The sequence below is a fragment of the Salvia splendens genome, chromosome 15, assembly GCF_004379255.2.
Source record: "Salvia splendens isolate huo1 chromosome 15, SspV2, whole genome shotgun sequence".
Lineage (NCBI taxonomy): Eukaryota > Viridiplantae > Streptophyta > Magnoliopsida > Lamiales > Lamiaceae > Salvia > Salvia splendens.
The window spans coordinates 11907188-11929722 of NC_056046.1; the positions used below are offsets into that span (position 1 = coordinate 11907188).

General features: G+C 35.9%; 3 protein-coding genes across 3 annotated transcripts; 2 read left to right on the forward strand and 1 right to left on the reverse strand.

The window, feature by feature from the left end:
- Nucleotides 1-183: 183 nt before the first annotated feature.
- LOC121767137 (calumenin-like) lies at nt 184-7134 on the reverse strand. Its single transcript, XM_042163335.1, has 6 exons — nt 6322-7134; nt 5815-5917; nt 5627-5692; nt 2462-2626; nt 2272-2368; nt 184-573 (listed from the first exon to the last, which is right to left on the reverse strand). Exons 1-6 carry the CDS (start codon nt 6893-6895, stop codon nt 448-450), a joined length of 1131 nt encoding a protein of 376 aa, XP_042019269.1. The 5' UTR covers nt 6896-7134; the 3' UTR covers nt 184-447.
- Nucleotides 7135-10528: 3394 nt separating this feature from the next.
- Nucleotides 10529-13468, forward strand: LOC121767980 (biotin carboxylase 1, chloroplastic-like). The gene is made up of 8 exons (XM_042164314.1): nt 10529-10580; nt 10661-10852; nt 10930-11022; nt 11151-11278; nt 11816-11891; nt 12749-12795; nt 12876-12939; nt 13264-13468. The coding sequence occupies exons 1-5, from the start codon at nt 10545-10547 to the stop codon at nt 11859-11861; spliced, it is 495 nt and encodes a 164-aa protein (XP_042020248.1). The 5' UTR covers nt 10529-10544; the 3' UTR covers nt 11862-11891; nt 12749-12795; nt 12876-12939; nt 13264-13468.
- A 5287-nt stretch (nt 13469-18755) lies between these two features.
- Nucleotides 18756-22153, forward strand: LOC121767200 (transcription factor SRM1-like). The gene is made up of 2 exons (XM_042163415.1): nt 18756-20260; nt 21448-22153. The coding sequence occupies exons 1-2, from the start codon at nt 19878-19880 to the stop codon at nt 21920-21922; spliced, it is 858 nt and encodes a 285-aa protein (XP_042019349.1). The 5' UTR covers nt 18756-19877; the 3' UTR covers nt 21923-22153.
- Nucleotides 22154-22535: the final 382 nt, after the last annotated feature.

Here is a 22535-nt window from a genome sequence, read left to right on the forward strand (position 1 = left end):
TCCGAAATTCAAATTCTTAGATTAATTATAATAATGTTGGATAATTTATCAGTATAATATTTTTGTTAAAAGTCAAATTCAATTACTGACAAAATGTCAAATTTATTTATGCAAAAAAATTCTCTTAGTACTCCTATATGATCAAGCAAATTCTCTTAGTACTCCAGTTGCAAGAATTTTCAGTGACTGAAATAGCAATTGCCTATATTCTGCAATATGGAAACCGCGAATAAATTATGAGAATGAGATCATAGTTACAAACATATTCTAGACCTTTTTTTTTGGGTGGGGGGTGTTATAGTACAAGTTTAAGGAACAAAATTTGTTTGAGATATTGTGCTACTACCAGCAGACCTGCATCAGTTGTTGAGTTAAAAGGATTAATGAATCATCCTATTGTATTTTTGAGTAAAACCAGTCTCTGTCACCAGCCAACCATGGACGGATCTAGCGAAATTCATCATGGTAATCATAATCTTCGTCTTCGTCTTCATCATATACAGCACTGTAGAAGACATATGGGTTCTCGACCATCTCTGTCAAACTCAAACGCCCATCCTTATCTGTATCAGCCTGCAAAATTACAACTTCAAACTTCAATTTGTCTAAACAAGTAGCCAGCCAGCCTTCTAGGCTTGGCTCAGCTTACAGGTTCTGAAAAGTATGTAATGCCAAACAAGAGAGAGCGAGAGATGATTTTTTGGAGAAATATGTATGTAAAAAGAAGAAAGGGCCAAATATCAGCATAGAAGAAAATAAATGGAGAGTATTAGAAATTATAAATAAGCAACTGCTCGAGTGACCTAAATATTGCCAACCAATACAAGATTTCTTTAGCAAGAAATGAACAATGATCTACTAAAATAAAAGACAGCATATAACTCATTGATATAGCTAATAGAGATAAAGTCCAATAACTAGTCAAATCAGGCTTTTCTTGTACAACAGGCACCAATACAGACTGATTTGTGTGGTAAGTTTTCCTCAAAGCGTTTCTCTCAAGCCCCAAAGCGCTTCAAAGTGACCCTCATACGGTCGTTGGCATCATCGTGATTCTAATTTGTAAAGAAATAGTCTACGGGGCATATACTTTCCATATAGATTAGATTTAGAACATTTACAAATACTTGAAGGATTACATATCAAACAAACTCAATACTTATTATTTAATGCATCAAGGTATGTGGTGGGTTAACAACATACTATATTATATTTAACTATCTACTCTATCACCTAAGTATACACTCCTTAATAGATACTATAACTACAAGATACAAATGATTAACATGTGCAAAATTTGTTCCAGCTGGGATGGGCTAGTAATGAGAAAAGGCAACACTACTATTGGATAAAGGACTGTCATGTACTCATGGAGCTTGTGCATAAGGTTTTTCAGTTTGATTCACAAAGTTCAAGGATATTCAGGTACATCCAGTTATATGATAAGTCTGGGATAATGAATTCAAATGGGATGTTCAGAAGTAATAACAACTTTATGTTACTGATAGTACTATTTTAACTGTCAGTAGAATCTTTGAAGATAGCCATTTTGCTATGTAAACATAAAGAGTAACCAAAATTATAAATTTATAATACAAGTACGTAACTAATCCTTGTTACTAAATTACCCTTCATTACAAGAATTACATGATATCAAAGCAGTTGACTCTTTGAAAAGAACTTATGTTCCAATAAACCTAGGTCTAAAAAGTTAAAATATGGAAACCAAGACAATTATTACACTTAACAGAAATATGATAACTACTACTCCATTATTTACTTCATACTACTTCTAGGTCAAAACCATCTATAAAAAAACCTGGGAATAGGGTGGAAAGCCTGGAATTTACTTCACCTATTCCTTTGTAGATTTAATATCATCATAGCAAGAAGGCTAATCTAGAAGAAAGCCACTGAAAAGATTGAATCAGCCACTGATAAGTATGACTATAGATCTTGAGTTATGCCCATTTTAATATTGAAAAGGGTCCACTAGTTCATTTAAAAGTTAAAACACAAGTTGCAGAATTTGTCTGCCGGTGAAACACAAGATCCACAGTTCCACAAACATAACTCATTTTCAAGAGAGGAAGCAGAATGCTTTTGCTGTAATCATATTGCAAAATTATACACATATGCGACACATTCATTTCTTTATGAACCATTTCCACTGAAATCATAAAAGTGCTGAGCAACGAAAGACATGATTCATTAATAATGTGTTCTTAAATACTTTTCCACAAAGAAATTGAACATAAGTGCAAAACATACCTGCTGCATTATGTACTCTGACTGCTGTTGAGTATAATATAGCTCCGAAGGATGTATTTTTTGAATAACCGGCAACAATTCTATATGTGACAAATAACTGCAACACAAATTTTTAGGTTAATTCATCATTTATAAAAATATTTGTCCCAATTGACCAATCAATTCAGGAATAGAAATATCAGTAGATTACCCATCACCATCTTTGTCAAGCTGGTTGAACAATGTTTTTGCTGGGGCCTCGACAGCATATTCATGTGACGAATCCTGAACCCCTTCATGTGTTCTAATCAAGTCATAAATTCCATGGTAAAATTCTGTGTAGTTGATCTTCCCATCTTTGTCGGTATCTCTTTCCCTTAAGTGTAGTAGATGACAATGAAAATGAGGAAATTAGACATATATCACTTTCCACTAAATCATACAGAAAATGGAAAAATGTTAAACATCTGCTTCACAAGAAGAGATAGAAATTATTGGCTATCTAACGAGAAAAACTTTTCTGCATTTAACTTAATTATATTAAAAGAAAAATTTTATAACTTATATATTAATGATGCTGATATCCGAAGTTATGCATTCAGACGTCTCTTTTCCTTCTACCTCCACTCCACAAGAGAAACTCACTAAACATCATAAATAAAAAGCAGCATAAAAGTCAAGATGCAAAATATGAATCCAATAGTCACATTTTTTCTAATTAGTATTGCACTGTAGCAACTCAAAAGCATGCTTAGTAGTGATTTGTTTTCTATCTCTCATAACATACAGACAAAACTTTAGATCCATATATCCAAAGACACCATAAATCATCTTCAGTGATCTGCAATTTGTTCTCACAAATTTCTACAAGCAAGAACTTAATTGAAATAACTGAAATACACAGCTAAAGTAGCACGAGAGGACTCCAGTTAGTAGTTTAATATTCTCATGAGCATGCCATTTGCTTGGTCATACACAGAACTCCTTGAAAAAAATCATCAAGAATTAAAGCTAAGTCTTTTTATTTGTCCATGACAATTTTGAAAGGCCAGCTCCTTATTCAATTAACTTCACACTTGACCAGATATGTGTTATATTGAATAAATTGTACTGATTTATTTGTTAGGAATCAAGTAAATGAAATCCAACCAAAACTAAAAACAAAAAGAAACTCACGCTTATCTACAAAAATCATTGAAAAGCCAGCTAATGATATCATTTGCCAAAATTCATACTGCTCTAATATCAAAAATTCTAGATGAGCATCCACAAATTGCACCATAAGAAATAAATGGTTGGATCTCAAATATTTAGAATTCAGTCTTTTGGACAAAGATACTGCTGAAACAACTTTCTAGAAATAGACATTATCTATCAAATTCGACCTAAATTGATCAAGCTTTCCCTCAATGTGTTCCTTCCAGTCCTCTGGACTTTTATTGAAGCCCAAAGACCCAGCCATGAATCAGAGACGATATTGCCAATACCCTCTCTAAGCAGACTCTGTAATTGTTTTTAAAGCATATTCAAACATGTGATCAAGCCCCCAACCATATCCCACCTGACAGGTTCTTAAATAATACCTCTAGTGCACACCTCCATACTTCTAATTAAATTGTTTTTATTAATGTTAATCACTTTAGATTATATACATAAAAGGCCTTTTGATCATTTGCATATATTCAAAGTTAATATACTAAAATGGTGTTCAGTTTCCAAGATAAAATAATACCAAGATACAATCTAAGATTGAGTTGTGAGATTATTTTAGTCATAGGGGGTTAGATATGACTAATTATCCCATGATTATTCATCTAGGATTGAATTGTGGGGTGGAATCTCATGAACCAAACACACTACAAATTTAATCCAGGATATAATTTTGCAAACCGAACACCCCCTAAGACTAAGGGTGAACATAACTTTGCATATACTAGAATAGATTACCTAATTTTATGCTTAAAATCTAATAATTTGCATAGGTATTTTTATCATAAATTCTTCATTCAGGTTAGTAAGAAAAAGTGAAAAACAGAATAGCTTCAATATAAGGTCTGTTCTGCTTTTGCCTATTCGATAATAGCTTAAAACTTATCAATGATTAGGCAAGCAGGAAACGAGAAACCCCAAAAAGATCACAAAATTAGCAGTCAGGAATGAGAAAAGCATAGTGGTCCACAACAAATCATCATGATTCTAAGAATTTCTCTAACTGTTTAATTGTGGAAACCTGAGATTAATAAGAATCAGTATGTATCCAGGAACTCAAATAAATTTTTCCCTGGACAGCTATTTTTAGTCATTGTCTAATTATTGTTATTTTTTTAACTATGCAAGATCAGAAATGAAGACAAAATGTATCTGTCAAGCTATAACTTAAGCATGCGCTTGAGAGACACTTCCTAGTCGAGCTTCATTCCTCAATGTAATAGATGAGTTAGATCTAGTTGTTATAATAATATTTCATAGTCAAGACCAATACAACTTCAGATGAGTATATTCACCCTTCTACTATGGAAGCTTGAGAATATATAAGATAGCAAGAATACATTGGTCATATGTTAAATATGTATGATGCATGCCATAACAACATTTCGACATAGAATGAGAGATCTTCTGTAATAATCAACAGAAGCATGCCACAACAACTTTTTAGACATAGAATGAAAGATCTATGAAGCAATCAATAGAAGCATGCCACAACAACTTAATGAAAGATCTTCTACAACAATCACTGTAAACAAATGAATAGCAGCATATCTTTAGACGTTCATACATGGAAAATCTTATACATGAGCTAATAATGTTTCCCTAAGTGATTTTATCAGCACGCGTAAGTAAAATTTCATTAAGAGCGTTTCTGTTCAGCATAAATCATTCCAAAAGCTGAAAAGTGCAGAGTAGGCATTCACATGATACATCTTTTTAAAGTTATACATTTATGTTTTTAACGTTATACTCCCTCCGTCCCAACTAAGTTAAGTCATTTCCTTTTTTAACTAAAAACAAAACACTCAATCACACTTACTTTATTTCATCACCTACTTTACACTCTCTTTATCTTTCCTACATTATTCATCTCTCATACTTTTCAACACAATTTCTTAATCTACGTGCCTAAAAGTTTTGACTCAACTTAGTTGGGACGGATGGAGTACATTTATGCTTAAATCTTAATAGTGGAGAGGTGGTATATTGTCCAATGTACAGTACAATTATGATCTCATCATTCCAGAGATGGAATAACAACAGTAACTCATAATTTCGAGGTTACTAATAGAGTTAAAGCAAGTTTATGCACCTACAATTTGATTGGCATAGTCAACAAGCTCAAATCATGACGTATAAAAGGAGAATTATGGTTCAGGCAGAGTACCTTATTTCTTCTTTACACAACCACTCAAGCAATTTGTGATTGGTAGAATCAGATGGATGCAGAAAGCTACAACAAGAAAAGGAAAATGAATTAAGCTGAGTAGGTGACAAAGAACACCAACAGAAACAAATCCCAAACAAAGATTAATCTTTCTGAAAATTAAGCTCCCGAGCTAGTCAGAGACTTACTCATTGAACTCTGTGATATTCAACTGACCATCTCCATCTACATCTGATGCATTAAAATGCTCCTCTTTCCACCAGCCCATTTCATATCCAAATGAGTTATTGTCTGCATTAGGGAAAAAATCAACATTATCAAGCAATTCCTATGTTTTCAAAGTAGCAAAGTTCAGTACTGTGATCCTGGTCCAGATCTAATTCCATAAAAACCCAACATGCCCCTATAGTTGTCCTGAATACATCACCATATTCTGATCCAAAAAGCACAGAGTAAACACTCAACAGTACTTCACATTAATGGTATGGCTAAGATCCAAACTACCAACACCTAGAAACAAAGAAGGGAAAATAGCAGACACTACATACATGAAGGACTCTAGGTCGAATTCAATTGGTGGAGTAGTTATTGCATTTAAAATCTCAGTCATCATATTCTCAACATTCAAGTAAAATAGAAGAGGACTGATTCATATTAAAGTCAACGCCGCAATGCTTGGAACAATTGGGGCAGACCTGAATTTACGACCCAGCTCGGCGGCTGATACTCAGCTAGCGTGACGAATCCATCTCTATTCTTGTCGTGGACCTCCATTTCCCTCTGGGTTCGATGCAGCACCTCCTTCTGGCTCTGCTTCAAGTTCCACTGAGTCAACTCGGCGGCGCTGACGTAGCCATCCGGTGGGTCGATATCAATGTTGGGGAAGAGGAGCAGCAGCCTGTTAGTCACATTGAACTTCTCCTCGTCGTTGAGGTAATCCTCGGCGCTAGCGAAATCGTCCCACTCGTGGTCGGGCGACTCGGTCGGAGTCGACTCAGGGTGGTGAGTTTGGATGTACCGGTGCTCCCACTGTTTGTCCTCTCGCTTGCGCTCGATTTCGGCGACCACTGGGTCGAATGCGGCGGCGGCGGAGGCGGAGAGGCGGTCGTGCGGGTGGCGGGGGTCGGTGGGAGGTGTGAAATTGAAGTTGGAGCGGACCTTGAGGCGGCGGTGGCGGTGGTGGTGGGAGTTGTTGTTGGAGGAGTGGGAGATTAGGAGTAGGAGGGCGACGGCGAGAGTGATGTAGATGATGAATGAAGCTTTGGCCATTTTGATGAGATGAAGGAGCTTAATTCCTACTTCATCAGAAATACATGTATGCTGCTAATCTGCGACTAATTGCGCCGCGTCTATTTATTTACAGAAACGTGAGAGAGAGAGAGGGAGGTGGCCAGGTGGGGTAGATCTGGTTGTGTAGCTGGCAAACGCGAGAGAGAATTGCTGTGTGAAGAAAGAGACGTGAAACGATGAAATGCTTCACTAAAGAAAGGGTGGTGAAGCCGTGAAGGGAAGAGCCTTTCTTCTTTTTTCTTTGGGCGTAATTATTTTTTTATTGAGGTCATCCACAATAGGAATAGCCCAGCAATAGCTCAGCCATAGCCTAGCCACTGCCATATCATCAGCACTAAAAATCCTCCTATCACATCATAAATAGCCCGGCCATAGCCTAGCCACATTATAAATAGCTCAGCCACATCAATAGCCACATCACTAATAACAATTATATAAAATGACATAATTAACAATCACACAATATACGGAATTTAATTTACGAGACATATACGGGAAAAGTTTAATAATACTATTAAAATTTAAAAAAATACAATAATTTAAAAAAAGTACATTAATTTTAAAAAAAAATACATTAATAAAAAAGAGTGACAATTCACTCCTCGTCTCCGTCGTCGTCGCCACGGGTACATGTTGTAGTACCCGGGCACCTGACCCCATCCACTTCTCACAGGGATCGTCGGAGTTTGTGACCCGCTACTCCCGGAACTAGGCTCGTTGTTGAGATCCATTTCCCGTTGTTGATCTTGAACAGAAATTAAGATAGAGAGAGTACTCGTTAAAACAAGTGGTGCGAATGAAAATGACGAGCAAAGCGCGTATATATAGTGTTTCGGAAAAAAAAAATTAATTTTCGCGCTAGGCGGTGCGCTGGGCGATCCGGGCGCTGCAATAGCGCCGAACGGACCGCCCAGCCGACCGCCCAACGCCACATAACCGCCCAGCGCTGCGCGGTTTCTCTCTCCACTCAGCCGCTGGGCGGCTGCAATAGACCGCCCAGCGAACCGCCCAGCGCCGGCGCTCGGCTGGGCGGTCGCTGGGCGCCTATTGTGGATGGTCTGAGTAAAACTTTGGCGCATCTGTTGGTCTACCCAGTTATAGTTATGTTCCCCAAAGAATTGGAAATTTTGGTTATTACCAAGGACGAGGTCTTCAGATGCGTTGATTTATAACAACAATTGTACCTCTTCTACGGAATGAAATACTATATATCTTCTCACTGTCATAGCTCGTTTGCGAAGTAATCCTCAACAAGCCTTGCCATTCTTGCATATGGTATTCATTGGCTCGTTAAATCAATGAAATAAAGCGATTAACATCCGATTTACTATCGCAGTTTCACAATTTAGATTTATAATTGTTAGAAAAAACTGAGCAAAAGTAAAACAAGATAACGAAAAGACTTGAAATGTATGAAAAATGAAATGAAATGAAGTGGATATTTATAGGACAAATTTGGATTTTAAAAAATGAAATTAACGATACAATACAAAAAAATTATTTTTTTATTAAAATAAATAAATGAATATGGTGATGCCCACTAGGGTCGGAAAAAATATCAAAATATCAAATTTTAAATATATCGTGATTTTCGATCGGTATGAACCTTAGCGAAATACTAGTTCTATATTTTGTAATATAATACTGTAGTAATATTAGTATAGCGATATTGCAGTATATCGTAGTAAAATCATGTATGCCGAAAATTTTAGCAAGGCAAGTATATGAATTTTACTCATAACAATTTTTCGGTACGATATATGGTGCGACAATTTCATTACGGTATACCACACCGATCCAACCCTAATGCCCACTCGCACCCCCACATACGGACTTTACAGATGGCGTAGATAATGGGTGAGAGGCCCATTACCCTACCTTAGGCATGCACAAACCGAACCAGCGGTTCAAACCGTCCAGTTCAAGTTCAACAAAATATGAAACCGGAACCGCCGGTTCAACGGTTTAAACCGACGGTTCAATTAAAATTAAAAAAAAATTATTTATAAAAATTGATTTTTATATTTGAAAAACAATTTTTATAAATAAATGAATACAAGAAATTCATAATAGCCCATATATATTTGATGGGCTTGTGAATTCTATGAAACCATTCTTGGTTATTTCTCTTTTATAGAGTCATCTTTGAATGTTTTATGTTCCACTTTCAATGTGGGACAAAATAGGTTGAAGTGTTTTCTTTTATAACTACATGTTTAGATCATTCATTCATCTTTTTCGGATACAAAACTTTATTTTGTCTTCTACTTTTCTTCATTTTTTTTATAATATATATAAACAAAATTATTATTTGAATATATTTTTGATTGATAAAAATAAATAATTATTGAGAAATATGATTTGTATAATTGTTATTGTTAGACTTATACAATTTGTTTTATAATTATTCTTTTAATGTGCATAATAGTATTTATTAGTTAACATATACATAAATTTAAACATAAACAAATCGATAATGATAAATAACTAATGAATAATAATTCATGTAATAATATTTGTTGTTAAATTATCATAATAGAAGATTGTCATACCTCAACCCCTCTCACGTACACATATATAATAAACAAATATTCTTTCTATTCCATAAAATAAATCATAAAATAGAAACAACACAATCACAACTTTTTCTCGCTATTATTTTACTCTCTCTTCATCAAACTCACAAAATAATGTATATAATCATACACAATACAAAGCATATATCATAAATAATTTCATATCCGTATGCATATGCCTCTGTGTTCCTTTTTATTATTGCATATGTACACGACCCGTATGTCCCTTTTATTTATTTGACATTTCCACGAAGGCCCCTCTTTGTATTGACCTTTCCACGAAGACCCCTCTTTGCTTGTAATGAAGATACCGTTGAATAGACAAATTAGGATTTATGTATTTGGAGTTTGAACTTGTTTCCACATGGATATCATTGTGTCAAGGTACTAATGAATCTGATGAACTGATGACTTATGTTGCGTTAAATAACAATGTAGACAGAAATATTGCAATCGGATGATGTTTATCTAAGCAAATCTTTGGTCCTTAGTTGATTTCAGTATGTGGCAATCTGCAAATGGATTGTCATGTTAGTATCCTATTTTGGGCTCACAAATTATAATGTTGAAATTCCATTTGAGAGAAAAAGGAGGAATTACATATACAAGCAGGAAGTTACATTGGGGGGGGGGGCATCAAAGAGAGATATGCAGTGCAATTTTCTCCAAAATCTTCCTGATACCCCTCACCCTCTACCATTTATGTTAAATCAATAAAGAGATACCTGCCGAACAGTAACTTCAAAGCGACGTCATATAATCTGTTGATAAAATCTCATTCGCAAAAAGAGTATTTTCTACTTCTTCCAGCATATTTGCTAGTTCTTCAAAGTTCTGATGGAGTATTTTTTACTTCCTCCAACTAGGAAAATTGCCTAAGGTAGAGATTGACACATCGTCTTGTTTGTTGTCTTTAATCCTTACTCTCTTCATGCATATTATGAAAGCTTACGTTCTTTACATTGTGGTTGCTTGCTATAGCAATTCTCAGTTTTATTGCTTCTGACATTGCAAGAAATGGCATCTACAGGTTTTGGCTGACAAATTTGGCAATGTTGTGCACTTTGGGGAGCGTGACTACCATCCAGGTAGACATTGCAATTCGCTAGTTTTCAATCTGCGAAACTATGTTTCCAGATGTAACATTGGTGAAAGGTAGTGTCTGCAGAGAAGAAACCAAAAGTTGGTAGAAGAAGCACCTTCTCCTGCATTAACACCCGAGTTGCGGAAAGCCATGGGGGATGCAGCAGTTGCAGCAGCAGCAGCAGCGTCAATTGGTTACATTGGTGTTGGTACAGTTGAGTTCGTTTTGGATGAAAGAGGGTCCTTTTACTTCATGGAGATGAACACCAGGATCCAGGTGAAAAGATGGGACTTGGGCACTCTATTCAACAGCAGTGTTAATCCTTGATATATACTTATTTGGATGTTTTGTAGGTCGAGCATCCAGTTACTGAGATGATATCCTCAGTTGACCTGATTGAGGAACAGATCCGAGTGGCTAGAGGCGAGAAACTCCGTTACACACAGGTATATAACCAAAGCGTTCAAGACCCTTGCTACCAATCTTCAATCACTAATTGATACGGACATTGTATTCCTTTTTTAGGACAATGTTGTGCTCAAAGGACATTGAATTGAATGCCGTATTAATGCAGAAGATGCTTTCAGCTGAACAGGGAGAATTACAGCATACCTTCCAGCTGGAGGCCCATTCGTGCGCATGGATAGCCATGTTTATTCAGATTATGTTGTTCCACCCAGCTACGATTCCCTGCTTGGAAAGGTTTGCTGTTTTTTTGGTTTAAGCTATTCAATTTGATGTACCCTCATTTTAGGTGAGGAAGATGCTAAGAGACCTTTTGAAATAATTGAGTGAACATAACATGAAAGTGTCTTCATTGACAATTTGACATTGAATCTATTATTATTTTAAGCTTTTCAACACTCTAGATGAAATATGGTTTCCACAGAACCACAGGCACATATATATTTCACATTTGTTTTCTTATTACAAGATCGAAATAATGAATTAATCACTATCCAATCAAAATAAAGTATAATAAACCTATAAGCATACACATGATAGTTGAATTTCTCGCTGAAGTAGATTTATGCCAATATATGTTCCGATTTTATGTGCATAGTAAAATCAGCATCTCTCTTGTCAATATTATTTATAGGCGACATAACATCATTAAACGGATTGTAGATTTGTTGTTCGATTTCAGCACACGAGGTTATGCATCAGCATGCTACATTTTACATATTTATTGTATCCTAGTTTTCGTTACTAAACTATATTCCAATATTGTGATTTTAGCTTATTGTTTGGGCTCGGACAAGAGAAAGGGCAATCCAACGTATGAAGAGGGCCTTTAATGATACCACCATTACAGGTAAAGCATTGAGATTTTACTTTAGATTTTGTTTATTGTTACAATTAGAAATTATTCTCTTGGCATCTTTAACATTCAGAATTGATATAAATAATCTGGAGTTGACTGCAGCTCTTTTACGGTTTTCTCACTGTGTCTGATTTTCTGGATTCAACTGCTAAAAGATGTTATCCTTTGATGGCTTCAATGATTTGTTATTCATAGTCTGCCACGTTTCTGTTAATACAAATTTGGTCCTCTTTATTCAGTTGCCTGTTTTAGAGATATTTTTTAGAAATATTTTAGAGATAATTGAAAGGAAACCTGACTCTTAAGATTGGCAAACTTGTATTTGTCAGTGTATTGTGTTATTCTTGTTTTTGAAACTAGCCTTCAAAAGTGGCATCTCTTTCCCATCCATGTGAAAAGAACAACATAATACCATGTTGGTGAAAGTGGAATAAAAAATAACCGGAAATAGATTTAGAGAGAGCCAAAGTTACTGTTTCATTGATTGAGTTCATGAAGATTACAAATCAGCATTTATACATGTACATGGAACAATCTAGATTCCATATTCTGTTATGATTAACTCACTAAACAAACATCAACAACACTAATCCTAACTAACGGCTCTCTGCTTTAATCCTCTCATCAACACGTCCTTGAATGTACAAGTGTGGTCCCTTGATTCATTGGCTGCAGCTGGCAGTAGCTTTGATCCCGTGTTCTCATGCTCAAGGCCATCTCGTGCACTCTCCTTTCCAGCAATGCATGAATCCATGTCAGCATGAGCATCAGCATGTTCTTCATGCATCTCTTTAATCGCAACTCTTCCAACACCATGTTTGTGTCGTAACATTTTTGAGTGTCTCCAGGGGTCCCAACAACAATTGGATACCACAAACTTATCCTGGAAATTGAGGTAGGCTTCGCAAAATTTATGATAATTGTTTTCTGAGAGACCTTCGTGAATTTAAACTGCTTCATGTGTTTATGGTATAGGATTTTCAAAAATGGAAAAGTGGATACAGCTTTTATTCCAAAACACGAGCAAGAACTCACTGAGGTGAGACACTTATCCATGATAGTTGCCATAAGTTCTCTTCTTGCTTCTTTTGGGAAGTCATGAATTTTTTATGAGAAACATTCCATTACGAGTCATGAGTAGATCGAAAAAAAGTTCCAACTTTCCCATTTTCTTTGTTTAATCTGATTTGGACGAACATGTTAAAGATGAAATCACACAATGAAACCAGTTAGCAGTGTAGGTGTAGCTAATGCCTCGATATATATAGGCTAGCACAATGTTGTACGATGTCATTGCCCTCACTCTTATTTATTCAAGAGAGCATCGCGGGGTGTCGTTGATTTCTTGTGTTTGTAATTGCAGCCTCAGCCAACGGAACCAACAGAGGCTCAGAAAGAGCTGGCTAGAGCTTCCACTTAAGCTAGTCTCGTGTCGCGATCAATGGAAGCAAGCTTTTGGCTTCACTTGTTTATTTGATAGCTGCACATTATTTAATACTACTTGTTTTTCCACATTTTTCACTTGTCAAATGAGCTTTAGATGTAACGTAGATGAGAACTATTCTTGGTTTCGGGTAAAAAATGATTTTCAGTTTTTCACTTCATAAATGGGTAAAATAAATGTGTGATTTTTTTTTGTAATTACCTTTAGATTGAGTTATTTTTGAGAAAAATAATAGTAAATGTTAAGAAAAAATATTTATCTTAAATGAAGTGACATAAAATCCCACATAGTATAGGAATGCAGTGTAATTATTCATATGATCTTCCTCAATAATGACTGTCATATTTAATCAAACCAATCCTAAATATGTAAAATTTATTAATTGATAATAAGTGCCATCATTAAATACAGAGACTACAAAGCCTTATTCATGTCCTACCAAAACTTTGATATGATGCTATTTTTGAAAATACATAAAGATCGAGCCCTTTTCCCAACTCTCAAAGATCTATACCTTTTTAAATATATTATCCATACATGATTAATCATGTGAAAAATAATTGAAGAAATTCAATAAAGAAGTCTTATATATGACGGCTACACAGTCCTATGCAATGTGGAATGGGCAACTATAGTGACACTACACAATTAAAGAATAATTATAATAATTACGCTTCGAATTATTAACAATCATTGCCTGCCACTTATAAAAAAATAGTTTCTCTATCCAAATCGAAGTATAGGTATAGTATATCAATTTGTTCGTCTTCCTAACTAATTAGCAATCACAATCTTAACTATTAGTAGTTAAGATTAGAAGATTTAATAGTTAAAATAATGGCATGTGAATTATATTTTAAATAAAAAAATTATTAAATAAACTTAAAGAGTATTAATGTCAATTTTCTCTCATATCAAAATTATCTTAAAACTTTAAATTTACATAATTCTCTCGATTTAAATTATATTTTCGCAAAAAATATATCAAATTAAAGATAAATTTATAAGGATTCCAACGAGATCTCAATTGCATATGTTCCGACGATGTTCAGGTGATGAAATTTGATAAATTATATTTAAATTTTCGTACATGTTGATAAATAGATTTTATCAAACAAATGCGAAAAAAATCTCAATATAATGTAGGTAAAATATCAATAAAACTGTGTTGATATTTTCTTGTATTTTTGTTGATATTTTCATGTTATATTGTTGATATTTTCATGTTATATTGTTGATATTTGTAATACATTATGTTGATATAAAAAACACCCACGAAAATTATCATATGATAATATAATGACGATATTACCCTTTTGTTAATATTTTATCTACTATTTATTAAAATTTGTGAGCTTTAATCTCATCCACTCATTTCAAAATCTAAGGGTGTAGATTTAGTCTTAGTCTTGGATTATGGTGTTATAAGCATTACAAGAGGACCCTCAATTTGCTAATATTATACTTATCTCCTATTATGTCCTATCATTGAGTATCCACATCCATGCTTTTGCTAAAGAGCATGGATATAGACCCAGACCTACTTTTATTCATTTTTTACTCCATGTTCTTTGGCAAGAGTACAACATCCACATCCATACTCTTCCACAATGACATGCTCAAGGGTCCCACCATTCTATTATTCAATTTAAATAAAAACATTTCCATAATATTAAAATACATTAAAAATACCTAAAATACTATTACTAATTACTAAAAAATAAAAATTACATAATTAAAATCCTAAAAATTAAAAATTTCATAATTAAAGTCCTAAAAACTAAAAATTACATAATTTAAATCTCAAAAATTAAAAATTACATAATTTAAATCCCAAAAATTAAAAATTACATAATTAAATTCATAAAATTAAAAATTACATAATTAAATTCATAAAATTAAAAAACCCACTACATGTGGCCGAATTTTGCCCAAATGTGTTTGATTAGGTCTTCTTGTAGCTCAATGTGGGTTTTGGTATCGCGCATTGTGTGTCTTGTTTCGATACTCTCGCGTACCGTCGTATACACACCTCGGCGTGGGAGAGACCTTGCGGTTGAGCTTCCTGCTTCATCCTTGTCGTAAAAGTTAGTCGCCATCGGTCCTTCGTCGGCTATAATCATGTTGTGCAAGATAATACACGCGTACATGATGTCGGCAATATTCTTAACGTACCACAGCCAAGACGGGGCCTTCCCAATGTTGAATCGACCTTGAAGGACTCCAAAAGCTCTTTCGACGTCTTTCCGAGCAGACTCTTGACGCTGCGAATAAAGAACCCGTCATGGGTCTTGCGAATTGCTGAGCGTCTTCACGAAAGTCGACCACCTTGGGTAGATACCATCGGCGAGATAGTAACCCATGTGATATGGATTTCCGTTGACGGTGAAGTCGATCACCGGTGCTATACCATTCAAAGCATCATTGAAGAGTGGTGAAGAATAGAGCACGTTCAAGTCGTTGTTGGATCCGGCAACACCGAAATATGTATGCCAAATCCTTTGGCGGTAATCGGCGACTGCTTCAAGGATAAGCGTTGGGCCGCCGCCTTTGTGGCCGCTTAAGTGTTGCCCCCTTTAAGCATCCGAACAATTCTTCCACTTCCAATGCATGCAGTCAATGTTGCAAACCATACCGGGAAAACCGTGGACTGTTTCGTGAAGATGAAGCAACCGTTGACAATCTTCGGTGGTGGGTGCCCGAAGGAATTCCTCACCGAAAGCAGAACGAACGCCGTCGCAAAAATTTTAGAGGCATAGGATTCCAGTTGACTCACCCACATGCAAATACTCGTCGAAGAGGTCAGCCATTTGCCCAGTACCTAGTTGTCGAAGGGCACAAGGACACTTCTGCAACGCCGAGAGACTTTGCCGACTGGTTGCGTCTCTACGTGATTGAAAGTATTCAACACGGGCGGACAATGTGTTGACAATACGCATAAACAATCGTTTTGACATGCGAAAACGGCGCCGGAAGTAATCTTCCGGAAACCGCGGCGGGTCGGAAAAATAGTCGGCAACGAGCCTTTCGTGGGCTCCCTCCGGTCACGAGGGATGTAGCGGCGATTTGATCTAGTTGGTCAAGGAGGAGGGGCGGGGGTAGCGGCGGTGACATAGGCTTCATAGGCAACACGATATTGTTCATAGTATTCTTGTTCATAGTATTCTTGTTCTTCGCCCTGCTCAGCGGCACGGACGTGCTCGATGCATCAAGCAGAGCCGTGCCGTCGGCAAGAGCATAGCGACGAACAGGGGCATACCGTGCCGGCAGCACGGACGCCGTCCTTCTCTATAAGCACCGATACAGATGCTCTAAAAAGACTTCTACAGAAAGATAAAGATTAGCTTATGATTTTTGTGATTATAAAAAATTATTTCCTAGACATTTTACAGTCACAAGAATGCGTGTGTAGGGACAAATGAAGTTATCTAAGACATAAAATATATGATTAATAATCATATAAAATAGATATAGTTGAACTTCGATTTTTTTTGTGGGATCTTACATTTTGACCAATTCAATCATGAAGGATTTCTTGTGCCTATAGTTACTTGTAAGTTCGTAGAATTGAATAGTTACTTGTAAGTTCGTAGAATTGATGACTGATGTAGTATGAACTAAAGATTCTTTTTTATATTATTTTTTTCCTTATTTTATTTGTTAGCTAAACTGTGCTTGACGCTATGCTATGTTTCTATTTTATGCCCTAATTATTATATTGGGTATAACCCGTCTTCTGTGTGTCTATTTATATAGAAGGAAGGCGCACAACTTGTAATTCGAAAAACAATCTGAATACAATCTCCTTTCCTACCTGCGGACGTAGCTAACACAATGTTGGTGAACCATATAAATATGTGTCTTTTTACGTTTTTGTTTATCTCGATTACATAATTACTCTATTATATCACAACATTATTATTTATCAACTTTAACTATTTATTACTATCATTTTAATAAAACGAGTGTAGAAAAGTCAATGAAACTCCTAATGGCGGAAAGTCGAACTCGCAACAAGGCAAAATAGCTATCTAGTTCCTAATTAACTAAATTTGAGGGAGAAAGTGGTGGTGTTGTGAATAATGTGATTGTTAATAAATTGGTATTGTTTGCGGTTGGATCTTTATTTATTGGGTTTGTATGACCAAAATTATGTCTACATCTAGCACCGCTGTTCGTGTCGTTGTGGGCGAATCCCACCTTTTTTTCTTTTTACTTTTTTTTTCTCTTTTATTTATAATTGATATTTTTGTTATGATACTAAGTCTTTTCTTAAAAGAAAGTAGTAGTAACACTTTTTAACGGAAAATAAGACTTTAAATAGTACTACTACTAATTTTCATAAAAAGTTTATTTATTTTTAAGAAAAGTTTCCATTAATGCAAATTAATGTTTTATTTAATTTTTTTAAAAGTAGATATAAAAATGTAATTATAAATTGTTTAAAATAAATACCCCACAAGACTTGATTTTACTAAAAAATCTTATTTATTTTTAAGAGAAGTCTCATTTGTTGTGAGTACATTTTTATTTCATTTTGTAAATGAAAAAAAAGGACAACATCCTTGTTAGTTGTTTAGTTGACGGACTAGAGACTAGAGAACATAACTGATTTCGTACCATCTTATATTAACTCAAATACTAATAATTTGACCACAATTGATTTCGATTGATAAGTATGCCTAAATTGACATTGTTAAAAAGAATTGGCAAGAGCTCAAAAAATTTGAAAATTGTTGGATTTTTTTTGTCTATTTAATCGGATTACCATAATCAAGCAGAGTTATCATTTTTTTAAATCAAGCAATGTCTAAGCAGAGTTACAAAATTAATGATTGATATTTATCGAATATTAGTACTAATAAGAGCATCCGCAATGGCGGACTTCGCCGCCGAATTCCCACGGATGTGCCGGAATTCCGTGGCGGACGTCCGCCATTAGGCACGAATGGCACGGATACGGAATTGAGCTGACGACGTCGCAGGTCCGCGGCCTTCTGTGGAATTCCGCAGGGACGTCCGCCATTGCGTCGACTCCTGCGGAATTCGGAATTCCGATTTATTTATTTATTTTTTTTAGTTTGTAATTATTGAAATGTATTTTTTTATTTGGTGAAATGTACTTTTCTTTTTTTAATGGATTTTTTTCCCTATTCGCGTCGAAATTTTAATTCCGTAAATTCTTTACTTCCGGAAAGTGGTTAATTTATGAATTTGTGAATTTTTTTAATGTGGGAATTCCGCGAATTCCGCCACTGTGCAGTGGAAAGTCCGTATGACGTGGCAAAGCAGTGGGAAGTCCTTATGACGTGACAGTGGGAATTCCGTCGGGACATCCGCACCACTGCGGATGCCCTTAATAAGCTAGCGGCCAATGATTAAAAGTTTAAAACAATATTAATCTTGTTTTTGGAGAGAGAGAAGAGGCCGAAGAAAATTCTTTGCAGGCTCTGCAGGTTAGATTTCCAGTCTCTGCAATGCATAGAAAACTCCAAACCTTGGTTCATCTACACCACATGGGTAGAAAGTTTGATTTCTGATTAAAATTCTGTGTAAGTCTAATTTTAATGAGTAAAAAGTAGGTAGAAAAGTTTCAATCTTGCTTATGTCACTTTCTTAATGATTAAAGGGTTTATTGGTGGGAATAAATTCCATGATTTGGGAGTTACTACATGAGGAAATTTTCAACATGTGCATGGTGTTTAGGAATTAGGGGTATAAATTCTTGCTTACTGGTTTCCTCAATGGTTAGAGACATTTGTTTGTGTATGCGAAAATGGGGTTCACCTTTATCCCTTCTAAAAACTCCTACAGTTGCAGAGGAATTGTACCTTTTTGCTTTGCGGAGCACGTGTTTGAGAATTTGACCCAATGGTAACTTGATAGAAGAGAACAAAAAGTGGCTGTAAAAATGAATTCTTGGGGTAATTCTGTTTAGCTGTGGGCCTCTGCTGTGAAAAACTGTTAGTAGCAAAATGAGTGCCTTTTGTCTATTGGTGAAAGTTTTTTGGGGATGATTGAGATGTATCAATTTGATTAGTGTTATTATCCATGTTGGACTTCTGGGGCTTTCTTCTTTGTTTGATACCATGGTGGTCCCTTTCACTCTTCACATTCTTACACTGCCCTAATTACTATCTTACTGATTTCCCATCACCAATTATTTCTGCCCATCTTTTTTCTTTGCATTCCCGTTTCACCTGTGCATTTTCCTCGAAAACTATGTTTTGTTTATATATATTGATGGCTCTGGGAGATATTTCTCATGGCCACCAAACTTCTTCATTAATATGGTCAGCACTTCACTAGAGGCTCACTGAGGCAATTCACTGGTGTATTCGATTTCGTGTGGTTCTTGGCGGCATCCGCTGTGGTTGTTGTTTAAGGCGGGCCTCTCTCTTGTTGTATTTATAACAATATAATTGAGATCTGAAATATTTGGATTCTGAGCAATGCATCTGAAGTACTACTGAGTGGGATTCATATTCCGGGAATTGTTGTAGTTAGTGGTTTTTGGAATCGATTTAGACTAGATGCCGGCTGAGGAATCAAGTAGCTCCGTGTGGAGTAGGGAGCAGGATATACAATTTGAGAAGGCAATAGCTTCTTATGGTGAGGAGTGTCCGGATAGATGGGAGAAAATTGCAGCAGAAGTGGCTGGGAAATCTGTGGAAGAGGTTATGCACCACTACGAACTTCTAGTTGATGATGTAAACGAAATCGAGGCTGGCTTTGTAGAAGTTCCATGTTACAATTCTTCTTCAGATGGTTCGGCTGGTCATGCTGGTGATGAAGCAACTACTAAGAAGGGCGGCTATTCTGGAAATTCAAACAGTGACACAAATCGGGGATCCAAGTCTTCTAAGATGGACCAGGAGCGTCGTAAGGGTATTGCTTGGACAGAGGGCGAACACAGGTAAATTACTCTGCACTTGATTGCCATGTTCTAATCTCATATTGAGTAAACTGGTTTAGACTAGGTGGGCCAGCTTTATCATAACAAAGTATGCAATTAAATATTTCATCTTACCAGATATCTTCCAAGTTTCCAACTCGTTTCTTTTCGTGGAGCTACTCGTTTGATACTGTTCTGGAATAAAGAATGCTATATGCTCCTGTTTAATGTCTAGCATTGAAGTGCCTAAAATCGTATCTTCCTAATGTGTACTTGGTTGAGAAGTGGTTAACTTAAAATGTAACATCTATAAGGAAATCTTGCACACCTTAGATGCTGTTTCTAGTATGTCTTTTCCTTTAATATTTGGCATCTTTACTGAGTAAAGTCGAGGTTTTTGTCTTAATGTGCGCCTGCACAATATGCTCGTACACTCGTGCTAGATATACAACTTGTACCCACCCCTAAGGGTGGTGGTAACCTTGGTGCCATTTTGGACTTTGTCTATACCTTTTAAACACAATTGAAGAGCTAGCATACATTGGTTAGTCATCTCCAATTTCTGATAAGGCAAATGTTATTAAACATAGTTAGCTATACATTCTAGTATCGACTATTGATACATTTTCTCAGTTTCATACGTAGTTATATTTTGGGATTTTAGAAATATTACATCCCAATGTTAATAGGTACCCCCAGTCAATATCTCGAAGGAGTATTTTAGCTGCAAAGATATTTTCTTTCTGGGAATTTTGTGGCTGCAGACCTGTGCAAGGTGCAGAAACATTAAACCAATGCCTTATTTTGATTTAGAAATCAACCTATTGTTATATTTATGTTTAGTACTTTAAGTCAGCGTCTATAGCAATTGTGGGTCGTGATTTTACTCTTTTAAAACTCTCGCACAAACCTGAAATGGTAGTTTAGTTGAAGATATTAGCAATAGAATTCGGTAGACACTTAAGATATGCAACTTCTTATAGAACTCTACTAAAAAAGTATCCGGGATGTATATATGCACATCCTTTATTTGTACTTTCATCATCTTCTATAGCAGATGTGAAGAATGCCAGAAAATTTGAAAAAGTTTTGGGTGATTAAGATACATGTCGTTAGGTTATTCTCCATATTGCAGATGTTATGGCTCTCGACAGAACGTGAAGTTTAGCTTGTTGATAGTTTCACTAACTCGTGTGCTCAAAAAACAGGTTGTTTCTCCTGGGACTGGACAAATACGGTAAAGGTGATTGGAGAAGCATTTCTCGGAATTTTGTGGTGACAAGGACTCCTACACAAGTGGCCAGCCACGCTCAGAAGTATTTTATTCGTTTGAACTCCATGAACAAAGATAGGAGGCGATCAAGCATCCATGACATTACCAGTGTCAGCTGCGGAAATGTTTCAGAGCCTCAAGTTCCGATCACCGGTCAAACTAATGGTGGAGGTTCATCTGGAAAACCTATCAAATCCCTCCCTCAATCTCCTGTTGCTGCCACAGGAATTGGCATGTATGGGTCTCCAACTATGGGACAACCAATCGGAGGGCCTATTGTTTCAGCAGTCGGCACACCAGTAAATCTTCCACCACCTCCGCACCTGGCATATCCAGTTCATGGCTCCGTGGTTCCAGGTGCTCCGCTGAATATGGCTCCCGTGTCTTACCCAGTGCAGCGTCATAGGTAATTCCGGCTGAGAATTATGGCAGATGCATTTTTATTTCATTTTTAATGTTATAAATTAGAAATAAGCCATAAACTGAACCCAACCTGTGTAGGCAAATTATGTCTCAAGTCATCAAAGTTGACCTGTATAGGCAAATTATGTCTCAAGTCTTCAAAGTTGTTATGGTTGGACTTGTAAAATGTATACTATTATCTGTAACTTTAGAAATAGAACAGTTTTATTAGCCACTAATCTTTTTAACAGTGTCTCTGTTATTTAGTATCATGTCACTCCACTCCTAGCTCGGAGGTTTCAATGTGGGACAATTATCCAAACAAACTAACATATGTCTGCTTTCATGAAAGAAATACAGTGAGAGGCATGCAAAATTAAGAGCTTTACGCATTACCTTTAAAAAGAGTTTGATTATTCGTTGTAGTTACATTATTAATTATCAATCTTATAAAGCTCGATTCAAGAGAATGGAGAAAAAGATCATGATTGATGTATCATATTTGTGTTTTTCGATTAAAGTTCAAAGGCAATTCAATGGAGACAGCACATAACTACACAATGATGGATAAAAAATCATCGGGGAACTATAGTTCAACGGAATATCATAATGTCTTTTTTT